The sequence below is a fragment of the Lepus europaeus genome, chromosome 9 (assembly GCF_033115175.1).
Source record: "Lepus europaeus isolate LE1 chromosome 9, mLepTim1.pri, whole genome shotgun sequence".
NCBI lineage: Eukaryota > Metazoa > Chordata > Mammalia > Lagomorpha > Leporidae > Lepus > Lepus europaeus.
In genome coordinates this window covers 79,312,971-79,327,144 of record NC_084835.1, presented here as the reverse complement: position 1 = coordinate 79,327,144, position 14,174 = coordinate 79,312,971, and the positions used below count along the sequence as shown (strand labels likewise).

Here is a 14,174-nt window from a genome sequence, read left to right as displayed (position 1 = left end):
TCCAATTTCTTTTCATTTCTGCCCCCAAGTTACGATTATTTTCTTGATCCTTTTCATACCGACCAACACATTCCTAAAAAAGAGAAGACTTTAAAGAAAATAATAAAAAGAAGTTGTGCGAACTGTATTCAGATGTCTCTAGGACACGTTACCCAGTGGAGAGTGTGTAAAATCAGCCTTCTACCGAGTGGACCCTAGGCAGCTGGGACGGAAAACGCAGCCTCCACAGCTCTGGGCGGGTTGTCCCGGATCTGTCACTGGCCCCAGGGCAGGGACCTCAGCCTGCGTCGGGTTGCGGCCTGGGCGGGGCCGGCGGCCGGCGCTCCGGGGTGAGTCTTAGTACAGTCAGGGCTTCTTCGGGGCAGGGCCAGCGGCTGGGCCTGCCTGGCGGACACCGGGGCGGGGGAGATGGGGCATATAGGTGGCGTCCGCCGGTGAGAAACACCTAGCGCGGGGAGAAGGGTGGCGGCGAGAGGGAGTTTCCACCTGTCGCCCTGTGAAGAAATGGAGTCTTAAGAAAACAGCTAGGAGGGGCTCGTCGGTGTCTTGGGACGCGCCTGAGCCCCACCCTCGGCCAGAGGAAAAGCCCCTTGGGTGAGCGGCAGGCGCTTCAGAGAAAGAGAAAGAGAAGAAAAGCGCCTCTCCGCGCGCTCCACCTCCTCGGCCTCGCACTCCTGCGGCGCCGCGGGCCCAGCCTGCTCCCCGGCCGCGGCCTTCCGCCCCGGCTGGCCTCCGGGTGCCCCGGCCGGCGACCTGCTCCCGAACCGGCTCCATGGCGGCAGCACGACCCGCGGGCTCCCGGAGCGGAGTCCTCTGCGGGCAGCTCCTGCTGACCCTCACGGTGAGCGCCGCCGTGGGGCCACCTGCTCAGGGCACCGAGTGCGCCCGATCGCGGGGTGGGGGGGAGAGGGGAGCAGCTGAGGGCGCAGGCTTGGGGGTGGGGGCAGTGGCGGGCCAAGCCCGGGGTTCAGGAGCCTCAGTTGTGGGGGTGAGGTGGGGGCGCCCAGGCCGACGGTCGCGGCCCCAAGGGGAGAGCTCGGCGGGTGTCTCCGCAGATACAACGTGCGCGGGCGGCGGACGCGCGTCCAAAACCGTGGCCTCTGGGTACGCGCGCCGGGGAGCTGGGTGCGCCCGGCTGCTCCTCCGCGCCCCTCGCTGGGGCTGGCGGACAACTTTCGCCCACCTCCACCTCTTCTGGGCTCCGGGCACGGGGAGGGGGCGCCGCGGGGCGGACAGGACCGAAAGCGGGGGTCCTTGCGCACAAGCTTTCGTAGGATTTATCCTGGTGTGCCTTGATGGATGGATCTGGGGGTGAGAAGGTTCAAGGAATGGGGGAGGGGAATTCCACTCGGCTTCTAAAGTCCGGAGGTGGGCGGGCCGTAGGTGACCCTCTGAGTAGTTTCCATTGTTGGGGTATGGGGCTACCGTCCCCGACATCTTTGGAGGGGAGGGGTCTTCCAGGTCCTGACTTCTTGCCTGCCCCTGGAGGTTTCTGGATTTTTCTGCGACCCCAGCCCCTACGCTGTCCCCTGCCCCAGCTTCTTTCCCACTTTAAGGAGCGCCACAGCGACGGCCCCTCCCAGGATCTGGGAACCAAATGGGTGGTCTTCGGGGCGAGGCAGCCCCCTCCCGAGCGGAAAAGGCCGGATCTCGCTGGGAAAGGCTGTAGGCGCGGGACTCCGTTGTGGGGGAAAGCCTGGGGGTGGGCCCGGCGTGGGGATCAAAGGTGGCCCAGATGGGATTTCCCGGGTCTTCTGGGAATAGAGAAATGGGTGTTCAGCCCCCACAGCGCCCTTGTCCGTGGAGCCTCCGGCGCTGGCGCGGGTTCAGCTCCGGGGGACAAGGGGAGGAACTCGCGAACGGCAGCCCGAGGAGCCTTTGGGCCGGTGGGGATCCGGGGTCGGAACACTCCAGACTGTCCCCTCTCCTACCTTTCTAAAGTCACGACATTGCCGTCGTCACCATTATTAGCGCGCCCTTCCCAAGCCGTTCATTTTCAGGTCAGATTCATAGCAGGCAAGGCGCCAGCCAAGTACGGGGCAGTTAACATTTTATTGTTGAGGAAACTGAGAACGGAGCAAATAACGGCCACAAATATGTTGGGGTGACTAAGAATTATGGTTAGGTTCTTAGAAAGCTGCCTTCTCTTTCTAAATCATCGGCCCATATTCTTGGAAGGAAAGGGCGTGAATCTCATTGATCTGTGTACACCTGCTGCGTGTCCTCCCAGAAAGGCAAATGTGCGTGATTCTTCGACTTCCTGGGCCTCAGAGTTTGAGAGTCCGGGAGGCAGGTAGAGAGCAGAGGCGCGCTGGGCCTGGCTAGCCAGAGACTTAGTGGGAAGCCCCCAGTTGCTCTGTGGCTCTAGTCTGTATTTGTGCATGCACCTTGCTAACAGGAAACTGAATATCCCCAGTTGCTGTGTGGCTCTGGCCTGTGCAGCCAGCGGCTGGTGGTGGTTGTGGTTGTGGTTGTGAGCCTCAGAGTGAGAAATGTGTAAAGACTATCCAAGTGTATTATATTAACTAAGAGTGACTCCGAGGGTGGGGTAGCCTTTACGTTACCTCTTTCCCATACACCCAAGGGATCCTTCATCATTCCATAAATCAGTTTCTCCCTGCTTCCTAATATTGCCTCACCTCATTACAGGTCTCCCGCACCTGAGTGCTGCCTTCTCCCGGAACCCCTAATGACTCGTGTCTCCCTCAGGTCACCAAGGATTTCCTTTACCAAATCCCAATGCCATTTTTCATTCTTTGTACAATCGCACTTTGTAAATTGCACCATTATTCCTGAATTCAGTTCCTCTTGTTGTTATGAACTTTCTGAATATTTTGAATTTGATTCCCCATCTAGTTTTCTTTTTCTTCATCTTTTTTCACATTGTATTACAAATGGCATACAAAATGTGAGCTCTATCCTCCTAGCACATTTTTAAGTGTTTAGTACAGCATCGTTCACTATAAGCACTGTGTTGTGTAGCCTATCTCCGCAGCTTTTTCATCTTGCATTACTGAAGCTTTATACCTGTTGGACAGCAGCTCCTGTTTTCTCCCTCCCCCGGCATATCTGGCAAACACTGTTCTATTTTCTGCTTCTTTGAATTTGACTGATTTTCTTTCTCTTTAATGCTGGTTTACCTTGGGACTCTTTTCTAAGTCTTGACCCTTGCAATGTATAGCCATTTCTCAGGTCGTTTCATCCTCTTCATTGCTTAAACTACTACACAGATGCAATAAATCTTCAATTTCTAATGTGAGTTTAGATGCTATTATTGAACAGTAGGTCCTTTTATATCGTTACCTCCTATGTGTGCGGCACAACATTTATTATGTTCTAAATATTTTTTCTTTTAGTGTCCTATTTTTCAGTACATGACACCACTATACACCTGTCCCTCAAATATGAAGTCTGGTAGTTTACGTTTCTTTCCTCACTGCTCTCCTCCCCAGTTGACCATTAAATGCCATTGAGTCTGCATTAAAAATACCTGGTAGATCATTTTACTTGTGTCACAAATACTGTCATAGTCAGTAAACTTAAATATATATAATTTCTTGTATGGACAGGTATATCAGTAGAATTTATTACCGGAAGTGGAATTGACAAATAAATGTGTCAATGGCTGGGTAGTTTTGGTAGATAGCACCCCTCCTTCCATAAAGGTTGTATATGATTAGATAGGAATGGCAGGTGACCCATCACATCGTTAAAGATTTATTTATTAGTGTAAGACATTATATAATAATGACCTTGAACAAGGCAGTATTTTGCAAAATATAATATTGAATCTATACCTAATGCAGAATACCATGGAAAATTGTAAATAGATATAAGATCTAAGTGTAAAATGTGATACCATATATATAATAGAGGAAAACCTGATGGATTATTACTAGATTAGGAATCAAGAAAGCCTATTAGTCAGATTTCAATGGCCAATTTATAAAAAATAAATTACATAAATGAATATGTATGTAGTTCTCTGTGGTAACAAAACAAGCCAAGCAAAAACATAAAAAGCAATATCAAAATGTAACTGATAAGAATGTTGACAGATTATATTTTAAAAGGCTAATGTAATATCTAAAGACTACTTATAAATCAAGAGGAAAAAGTTCACTGGGATTATGGCCATGAAAAACTGCCATAAAGTCATAAAATGCCTTTTACAATATAAGGAATAAGTTACCGTCATTCATCAGAAGGAAAGATGCATTAAAAACCACAGTGAAATGTCATTTCAGCCTGAGGAGATGGCAAACATCCAATGGTTGGACACCATGCTGAGTAGGCAAGAATGTGGATAAACAGAAATGTTCATAAATAATTGATGGGTGGAACAAAATCTTTATGGACTATATGGCGTCATATTAAATGGAAATAGAAATAGTTTTACTTCTTCCTTTCCAATTAATGCATCTCTAGCCTATTTATATATTGATGCTATATTGTTTTAATTATTGAGACTTTATAGAAGATTTTAAAACCTGCTAAGACTAATAACTCTTCATTTCTTTTTCATAACTTTTCTGTATATTCGTTCTAAAATTTCTTCTCATAGCCTTTTGAATCAACTTGTTTATTGCTAAAAAACATTTTTTTTATTATTTTTTGACAGGCAGAGTTAGTGAGAGAGAGAGACAGAGAGAAAGGTCTTCCATTTCCGCTGGTTCACCCCCCAAATGGCCGCTATGGCTGGCGCTGCGCAGATCCAAAGCCAGGAGCCAGGCGCCTCCTCCCGGTCTCCCACGCGGGTGCAGGGCCCAAGCACTTGGGCCATCCTCCACTGCCTTCCAGCAGAGAGCTGGACTGGAAGAGGAGCAACCAGGACAGAATCCGGCGCCCCAACCGGGGCCAGAACCTGGGGTGCCGGTGCCGCAGGCAGAGGATTAGCCAAGTGAGCCATGACGCCGGCCTAAAAAACATTTTGTTGGGATTTTTATTTGGCTCATAAAAATTTTAATGTAACTTAGAATTGACAAATGTATGTCACTTTGTAAATTGCTCCACTATCGCTGAAATCAATTTCTCTTATTGTTATGAATTTTCTGAATATTCTGAAATATCCAAAATAGTGTACCTTTTCCTTTCTTATTTGTTACAAGTCTATTTTTAGTCCTTGAAAAACGTTTTCAGGTTTTTCTTCAATAGGTTTGGCATAGTTCCTCTTAAATTTGGCATTCTTTTTATTGCTTTGAAAATGGTTTTGTTCATTGATATGAAGACTAGTGATTTTTATATATTATTATTTCTACTTTATTGGACTCTTACTGTTTTATGGTAATTTTATTGGGGGTTCTAAGTAAATATAGTTTTTTTTTTCCTTTTGCTTTGCAATTGATATGCATTTAATATCTTCCTCTTACCTAATACGTCTTCAACCTAATGTAAACTACATAAGGTGACCTTGGAAAACACATCTTGTTTTTTAAGTTAGAGGAGCTGCTTCTAGTGCTTTCCCTTTGATGTTGTGATTACGGTATACAAAAGTCATATTGCAGAAGTACTCATTAATAGGATTTTTGAGCCTTAACTAATAAGGGAGGCTATTGAATTTGGTCATGTGCCTTTTGGTATCTGTGGTGGTAATGGCATGCCATATCTGCTTTAATTCATGCTTAATGTTTCTAGGCTAAGAAAATGATGTGATTGTGAATCACAGATTCACCTCTGGCTTAACCCTGTTATGGGGGTGTAACATTAGGGTTCCAGATTAATGTGGAAAGGATCTTAGATTTTAGGTGGGCCACATACTTTGATTTCACTCCTTTTCTCTATTGAGGTAAAAGATCAGAGGCAAATCTTTGCAAGTCAGAACTCATTTCTGGGATCCTCTTACTACTCTGTGTTCCAGCCTTAGCTTGAGTTTTTCTCTGGCAATTCTTTGCTATTTTGATAGCTCTTTGATGGTGTAGGATGTTTAAAATATATATTATTTGTCATTTTCAGTTAATTGTGGCATGGCATTTTCTGATTTTCCCTGGTGGTCATTACTGGAAAGGAAAGTTGTTTCCCCTGATCCATTCTCCACATCACTCAGGCTTATCATATTCAAATATGAAGTTGCCTATGTAATTTATTTACTTAAAACAAATCACTGGTTTCTTACTGTCTTGAAGGAAAGAAATCCACATACTTTGTTGATGCCATTCGGAATCTGTCCCACACTTACTTATCTGAGTCCATTTTAAACCTCTTCTTTCTCAAGCTACCCATGTCACCCATTCCAGGTTTCTTTTTTCAGGTCTGTGTCATCCCCAGGCTGTCACATGTGTTGTTCCTATGCTTGGAATTTAAGCTCTGCCTCCTGTTATCGTGGTGAAATTATTGTCATACTTAGATGACGTCACCTGGCTCACAGATGAGCATAGTTCCTCCTGCTATCTCATAGCTCCCCATACTTGCCAATCATTGCATTTGTCCTACTACATTGAAATTATAAATATATCTTACCCTTGGATTGAGTGTTTCATAAGGATTATGTTTACTGCTCTGTATCTGTACACAGTAGAAATCCAAAAACTATTTGTTGAGTACACAAATGAATGGATGCCCAAGATACTGTTATCTGAAGAATTGTCTTAATTTGGATATTCCTCATCTTCCCCCATTATTTCCTTAGTCTAAATCACCATCATCCCTTTTTTAGGTTCCTACTGTAGACACCAGCTAGTCTGCTGGCTTCCACTCTTGCTTCTTTGCAGCCTGTTTTTCACACAGCTTGCAGAAAATACGGTATCAGGTTATGCCACTTCACTGCCTCTGAACCTGCCATCGCTTCTCTGTGTGCAGAACAAACATGGACTCCTTGCCATGACCTTTTAGACCTAACGGATACGGCGTTTGTATTCCTCATCTTCCGTTACTCTCCCCTCCCTGTACTCACTACCGTGGCCCCTTCTTGTCCTTCCTCCAGCACACCAGGGGAAGCCCCCTTCCAAGGCCAAGGCTTGTTTTTGCCTGTTAGGGAATTGAGTGGTTTGCTTATTCACATCATTTGGGTTTCTGGTATTCCTTTGTCACCCTCTCTGTCTGCTTTTTTCTCATAGTAGTTCTCTCTCTCTGCCTTGGCGCTGTGACTTTATTTTTTGTCTCTCATAATGCAGTCTTCATGAGAGCAAGGACTTCACTCTGATCACTGCTATAGCCTTGAATTTGCTGAAGGAATAATTGGATTTGTTCTTTTACCTTGAGCTGAAATTCTCAAGATCATCTGATTCTACTCTTATTCTGTCTCGACTCTGCAACCAGTGAAAATTCTTCTTATCTTTTAATTTCCAGTTCACACACAGTCTCTTCATTTTCTTTTCTTTTTTTTTCTTCCTTTTTTTTTTTTTTTTTTGACAGGCAGAGTTAGACAGTGAGAGAGAAAGACAGAGAGAAAGGTCTTCCTTCCTTTGGTTCACCCCGAAATGGCTGCCACAGCCGGCGCACTGCACCGATCCAAAGCCAGGAGCCAGGTGCTTCCTCCTGGTCTCCCACACGGGTGCAGGGCCCAAGCACTTGGGCCATCCTCCACTGCCTTCCCAGGCCACAGCAGAGAGCTGGCCTGGAAGAGGGGCAACTGGGACAGAATCTGGCACCCCAACCGGGACTAGAACCCGGGGTGCCAGTGCCGCAGGTGGAGGATTAGCGAAGTGAGCTGCAGTGCCGGCCATCTTCATTGTAACTGTCTCTAACTTCCAAATGGAACACAGTTTCTGCCTTACTTTATTCTTCACACATAATTTAAATTGCAGAACTCAAGTTGCCTTAATATACTAGGAAATAAAAATACTCATCCAAACTTTAATGATTATAATTTATGTTTATGGAACTTTGTAGCACTGTAATGCTAGTTAGTTATCTTGCTTTTGACAAAACACATTTGCAAAATTATAGAAAAAAAATGTGAATCTTTTAGAAGCATCCATTGAGAAGTTTCAGATGGAACAGAATTAAATTCTAATGCTTAAGTACATGGCGTTGGATTGGTTTACTATAACTCATGAACTCATGTAAAAATTTTAAGCAAACTCTTTTCTAAGACTGTAATTTTCATTTATGAAAATTTTTCAAAAGTAAGTTTATCTTTCAATGTTATGGGCTTGTTTGTGGAGCATAATACATGCATACTCTCCAAATTCATGGCAATATGTTAATGCTTCCATTTAAATGCATTGAGTTTTTTAAAGATATTTTTGATGTGGTAACTATAGTTTATAGTCATTTATAAGTTGATTGAGGGGTCAATGCCATGGCTCACTTGGTTAATCCTCTGCCTGCAGCACCGACAGACATCCCATATGGGCGCTGGGTTCTAGTCCAGCTTTCTGCTGTGGCCCTGGAGTGCAGTGGAGGATGGCCCAAGTGCTTTGGCCCTGCACCTGCATGGGAGACCAGGATGAAGCACCTGGCTCCTGGCTTCGGATCATTCAGTGTCGGCCGTAGTGGCCATTTGGGGAGTGAACCAACCGAAGGAAGACCTTTCTCTCTGTCTCTTTCTCTCTCTCTCTCTATCTGTAATTCTACTTGTCAAATAAGAGGCAGAAAGAGAGAGAGAGAGAGAGAAACATCTTCCATCCCCAACTGGGCACAACTACTGGAGCTGTGCTGATCCGAAGCCAGGAGCCAGGAACTTCTTTCGGGTCTCCCACGTGGGTGCAGAGGCCCAAGGACCGGGGCCATCTTCCACTGCTTTCCCAGGCTATAGCATAGAGCTGAATCATAAGTGGAGCAGCCGGGACTCGAACTGGCACCCATATGGGATGCCGGCACTGCAGGCTGTGGCTTTACTCACTATACCACAGCGCTGGCTCCAGATCCATTTTTCATGATAGCAAACAAAGACCCAAAAAACATGTCATTCTCTGAATGTACACCCTTTGTGAAGTTGGAAGCTATGACTCTTAGTTTATCATTTTACTCTTTTTCTCGATGTAATATTTTTCTAATTTCTTACTCCAGTATGCATTTTATTTTGGTTATTATGTAAATGTACTTGTTATCAATTATTATTAATTACATGTATTGGCTTATATTTTAATTAACATTTTATTAACCAATCAACTATATTTACTTACTATAAAATTAGTATCTGTATAAATATTATATCCTACATCATATTTACATTTATATGTTATATTAACATTTATAATTTATATATGCTAGAGCAACATTAAAAGGACCTTTTAATTCATAGTATTCATTTGACTTTTTTCTAGGTATTAACACTTGCCTGTGATGCATGCAAAAAAGTGACCCTACATGTTCCCTCTAAACTAGATGCTGAAAAATTTATCGGTAGAGGTGAGAAACTACAGAATATATAATACATCCTACTTTGGTATGATCTATTAAAATTAGCTTTTTTAAAGAATGGTAACTGTATTGGGACTAATAGTTAAAATTAATACAGTATGTATCAATTGTACTGTGTCATCACAATGAAAGAAATATTGTTCTTGAAAAACCCCAATGATAAGACAGTTTAACTTGAATAATTATTAGCATTTATGTTAGATGAGGAATAAAATATATGTGATATAAGTGTACATGTTCCTACAAAATTGAGAAATAACATTAAAATTGTTTCTTGAATTTTAAAGATATTGTTTTGGAATGTTCATCCTAAAACAATTGGCATCTTACTGCTTATTGTTTTTTTTAATTTTTAAAAGAATTATTTATTCATTTATTTGAAAGGCAGAGTGACAGGGAGAGAGAGAGAGAGAGAGAACGGGATGGAGAGAGGAGTGAGAGGTGTGTGTGGGGGGCTTCCATTTTCCACCCACTGGCTCGCTTCCCAAATGCCTGCAACAGAGAGGGCTAGACAAGGCCAAAGGCAGGAGCCAGCATTCCTCCAGGTCTACCATATGGGTGACAGGGACACTAGTAACTGAGTCATCTGCTGCTCCCTTCTGACATGCATTAGCTAGAAGCTGGATCAAAAGCAGAGCAGCTGGAACTCAAGCTAGGCACTCACATACACTATGGACGTTCCAAGAAGCAGCTTAACCCACTGCACCACAATGCTCTGCACACCCTTTAAACATGGTTTTTAAGCAGTTAATTGGTTTTACATAACTTAAATGTGTAAGAGAATATGAAACCAATGAAAACACAGAATATGAGGGTAATTCAAATGCTTTGGGGAAAATAGAATTAAAAGATAAGTTAATTTTGGTGCAAATTTTGTTTTGAAATTTATGCATAGCTTTTTCATAATATGCATTTCCATGAACTTCCTGAAGTATCTTCATAGGGTGATTATTTTATGACATAAAATGTTTTGTATTTTTTAATTTAATAGCTGCCTCTTTTAATTTGATAGATTCTGTTCACCTTATTTCAGATGTTCTTATGTGTTACTCCAGTATGAGTTTCATTTGATAAGGAAATGTTTCCATGTTGGTCTAAATACTCAAACACTGTAGTTCACATGCTTTTATTTCAGGACAAATGTCTTCTTTAAAATCATGTGAAATGGAGGGTACATGCTGTGGCACAGCTGGTTAGGTCGCTGCTTGGGAAACTTGCATCCCACATTAGAGTGTCTGGGATCTAGTCCTGCCTCTACTTCCCATCCAGCTTCCAGCTAATGCATACCCTGGGAGGCAGCAGGTGATGGCTCAAGTCTTTGGGTCCCATCTGCGTACATGGAAGACCTGGATGGAGTTTCTGGCTCCTGACTAGAGCCTGGCCTAGTCCTGACTGTTGTGAGCATTTGGGTGAATGAACTAGCAAATGGAAGATCTCTTTCTCTCTCTGTCTCTCTCTCTTCCTTCCCCCCAAATCCCTCCTTCCTCTTTCCCTTTATCTGTCACTGTGCCTTTCAAATAAATAAATAAATATAAACTTAAAAGGATGTGAATTGTGCATTAGAAATGATATTTATGTTTAAGCACAACTTAATTAACCATATAGTCTTACTTGTCCTTTTAAAAGGTAAAATTTACAAGTGTCATTGTAATTAATTTTCAATTCTCCCTATATATATAGATTTTTTTTTTTAAAAAAAGAATGCTGTTTTACTATGTCTTGCTATGTATATTTTTTACAGTTAACCTTAAGGAGTGTGTTAAATTTCCAAGTCTAATTCATTCAAGTGATCCTGATTTCCAAGTTTTAAAAGATGGTTCAGTCTTTACAACAAATGCTATTATTTTGTCCCCGGAGAAGAGAAGTTTTACCATATTGCTTTCCAACACTGAAAACCAGGAAGAGAAGGAAATATTTGTCCTTTTGGAAGATCGAACAGAGGTATACACAACTATATAAAAGAAAGTATAATAATGTTTTCTTCAGGTGTAAGTAGCATTACCAAGGAAGATGTAAAATCAGAGGGGTATAGTATAGCTGGTTTAAAGAAGAATGAAACTCATGAGACAACTTCATAGTATTTAAATAGAAGAGAGTTGTGCAACATAGGTTATTAAACTTTATCATTCCTTTTCATTTGAGACAATAAAGGAGAAGCTGGGATAAACTACAGTATAAGAATTTGAGATTAGACATGCAAAAGCATCTGTTGTTCTTTACCATAGAATGGATTTCCAACAACCAAGTTTTGAAACTGTCTCTTTGGATAAAGACTTTATTCTCATGCCTTTTAGTATGCTTTGTAGTTTTAGAAAATAGATGACTGTATTATAGGTGGAGGTTTAGATCATGCACATGCTTATTGTATTTTAACACCCCAAACCAAAGTGATTTCTGGTCAACCACTGGCCATTCCTCATTGTAGTAGTTTGAGAGTTATCACTATGTTTCTCTCCTCATTCTGGCACAGATCTCTGTTGGTTCCCTGGCTCTGCCTAGTTGGTGAGTGGAAGATGCTTGTGCTTTGTTTAGAAGGTTATTTTCTTGGCGTATCTCTCCTCCCATGCTTTTGCATGGCAATGTGGCAGCTCTGATTTTCTTTGTTAAGTTTTGCTTCTCAGCTTCTCATTCCATTTCTCTTTCTTCCATATTTCCACCAAGTTACTTTCTCAAGAGGATGTTACAATGACAGTTACAGGGGCTGTTTCTGCATCATCTTTTTTGCCATGTTGATGTTTACTTTGGTATCAAGCATTTCCATGGTGTTATATGGCCCCTTGCCAAGCCTCACACAGGGAGAAAGATGTATCAGAGTTCACTGTTTGAGAATAAAATAGTCATTGATTTTAATTTTTTCTTCTGTCTTCTAAATTGAGGTACCTAACCAAACGCTTTCTAAAGAAAAAGTTCTGCGACGTACCAAGAGAAGATGGGCTCCCATCCCTTGTTCAATGCAAGAGAATGCTTTGGGTCCTTTCCCCCTATTCCTTCAGCAGGTACGATTTACTTTCCTTCTGTTTTTATCTTCAGAATTTTGGTACTGAATATACAGTTTTTGAAACATAGTTGTTTATGAATATATGAGTGAATGGGCATGTCTATTATATATTTGTATCTGCATAACACTTTTTTGTGTTGCTTTATTCATACAAAGGCCATTTATACAACTGTAAAACTTATCCAGCATTCTCCAATGCATTTCCTTAATGAATCTTTCTACTAACAGGAGTATTACAGTCTGCACATAGCATGAGGAATCCCACAATATCTCCCATAATAATGGATAAAAAGCCAAGTGCCACAGAGAGAAAGGCACATACACCTCTATTGCTTATTCCTGAGTCCACTTCTTTTTTTTTTTTTAAGATTTTATTTATTTATTTGAGAAGTAGAGTTACAGAATGAGAGAGGGAGAGACAGAGACTGAGAGGTCTTCCATCTGCTGGTTCACTCCCCAAATAGTCTCAACGGACAGCGCTGGACCAATCTGAAGCCTGGAGCTAGGAGCTTCTTCCGAGTCTCCCATGCGGGTGCAGGTGTCCGAAGACTTGGAGCATCTTCTACATTTTCCTAGGCCAATAACTGAGAGCTGGATCAGAAGAGGAGCAGCTGGGACACCAACCGACGCTCATGTGGGATGCCAGCACTGAGGCAGAGGCTTAGCCTACTATGCCTCAGCGTTGACCCACTGAGTCCACTTCTTACATCCCACTGCATCCACCTTTTCTCTTTCTCCTTTTTTTGAAGTTTTAGAGGCAATCCTGTTAAACTTCTTTGTCTCCCATTGTCAGTGGCTATGGCCATTTAATCTATGACTTGACTTTCTTTTCCCTCAGTTCCTGAAATGGTTGTAGAATTCTCCTTTATACCCTACCAACAATTTTAATGCAGTTGAGAGAAGATCCTATTAAAGTTGAGAAAAACTTGTTTTTCTATTCTATTAATTATTCTATTAATATTGGTATGAAGAGGGTCAGGATCTTACTGTGGCAGGCATCATGGAGCAGCAGCCCCCAACACCTGTATCCTATATTGGAATGTCTGGGATCAGGTCCTACCTCTACTTCCAATCCACCTTCTGGCTGATGCACCTGGGAGGTAGCAGAACGTAGGCACAGTGTTTGGGTTTCTGCCGCCCATGTGGGAAACCCCAGTAGAATTCCTGGCTTCTGACTTTGGCCTGGACCAGCCTCTGCAGTTGTGGACATTTGGGAAATGTACCACTGGATAGGAGCTCTCGCCTCTCGATTTCTCTGCTTGTTACTCTTCCTTCAAACAAATAAATAACTACATAAATTCTGTTATATAAAAAAGATCTTACTGAGAGAATGAAAACAGCTTGGGAAAAAAATTGCTTTTTGAATCAAGGACCAGAATATCATCCTAGCCAGGGTATTTTTCAGTTTTTGTTTTCTCATATATATATTTTTTCACTTGGCTCTTGTGATAAAGAAGATGCTGAGAAGTAATATAAATAAATAAAGTAATAAAGTAATAAAAATCATAATTTTTAAATTTTAAATAACTTTTTTAATGTGATAGAGTTATAGGTAGAGAAGAAAAGATCTTCTATCTGATGGTTCACTCCCTAGATAGCTGCATCTTCCGGGGCTGGTCCAAGCCAAAGCCAGGAGTCAGGTGCTTCATCTGGGTCTCCCATGTGAGTGCAGGAGCCCAATCACTTGGACCATCTTCTACTGCTTTCCCAGGCGCATTAACAGGGAGCTGGATTGGAAGTGGAGCAGTTAGGACTCCAAGTGGTGCCCATATGGGATGCCGGCGGCAGCTTTACCCGCTATACCACAATGCCAGCTTCTACTCTAAGTTTTGACCCTGCAGCTAGTACTTTTAAACTCAGTGTCTTAAATATT

General features: G+C 42.5%; 1 protein-coding gene across 2 annotated transcripts in view; it reads left to right on the top strand.

Moving 5' to 3' along the window:
• Positions 1-339: 339 nt before the first annotated feature.
• Positions 340-14,174, top strand: part of DSC2 (desmocollin 2) — a 42,832-nt gene continuing 28,997 nt past the window's right edge. For both annotated transcript variants that reach the window (XM_062201501.1, XM_062201502.1), the window contains exons 1-4: positions 340-841; positions 9,207-9,291; positions 11,045-11,244; positions 12,180-12,299. In XM_062201501.1, the coding sequence (XP_062057485.1) occupies positions 773-841; positions 9,207-9,291; positions 11,045-11,244; positions 12,180-12,299 (474 nt within the window). In that variant the 5' untranslated portion in view covers positions 340-772. The remainder of the gene's footprint in view (positions 842-9,206; positions 9,292-11,044; positions 11,245-12,179; positions 12,300-14,174) is intronic.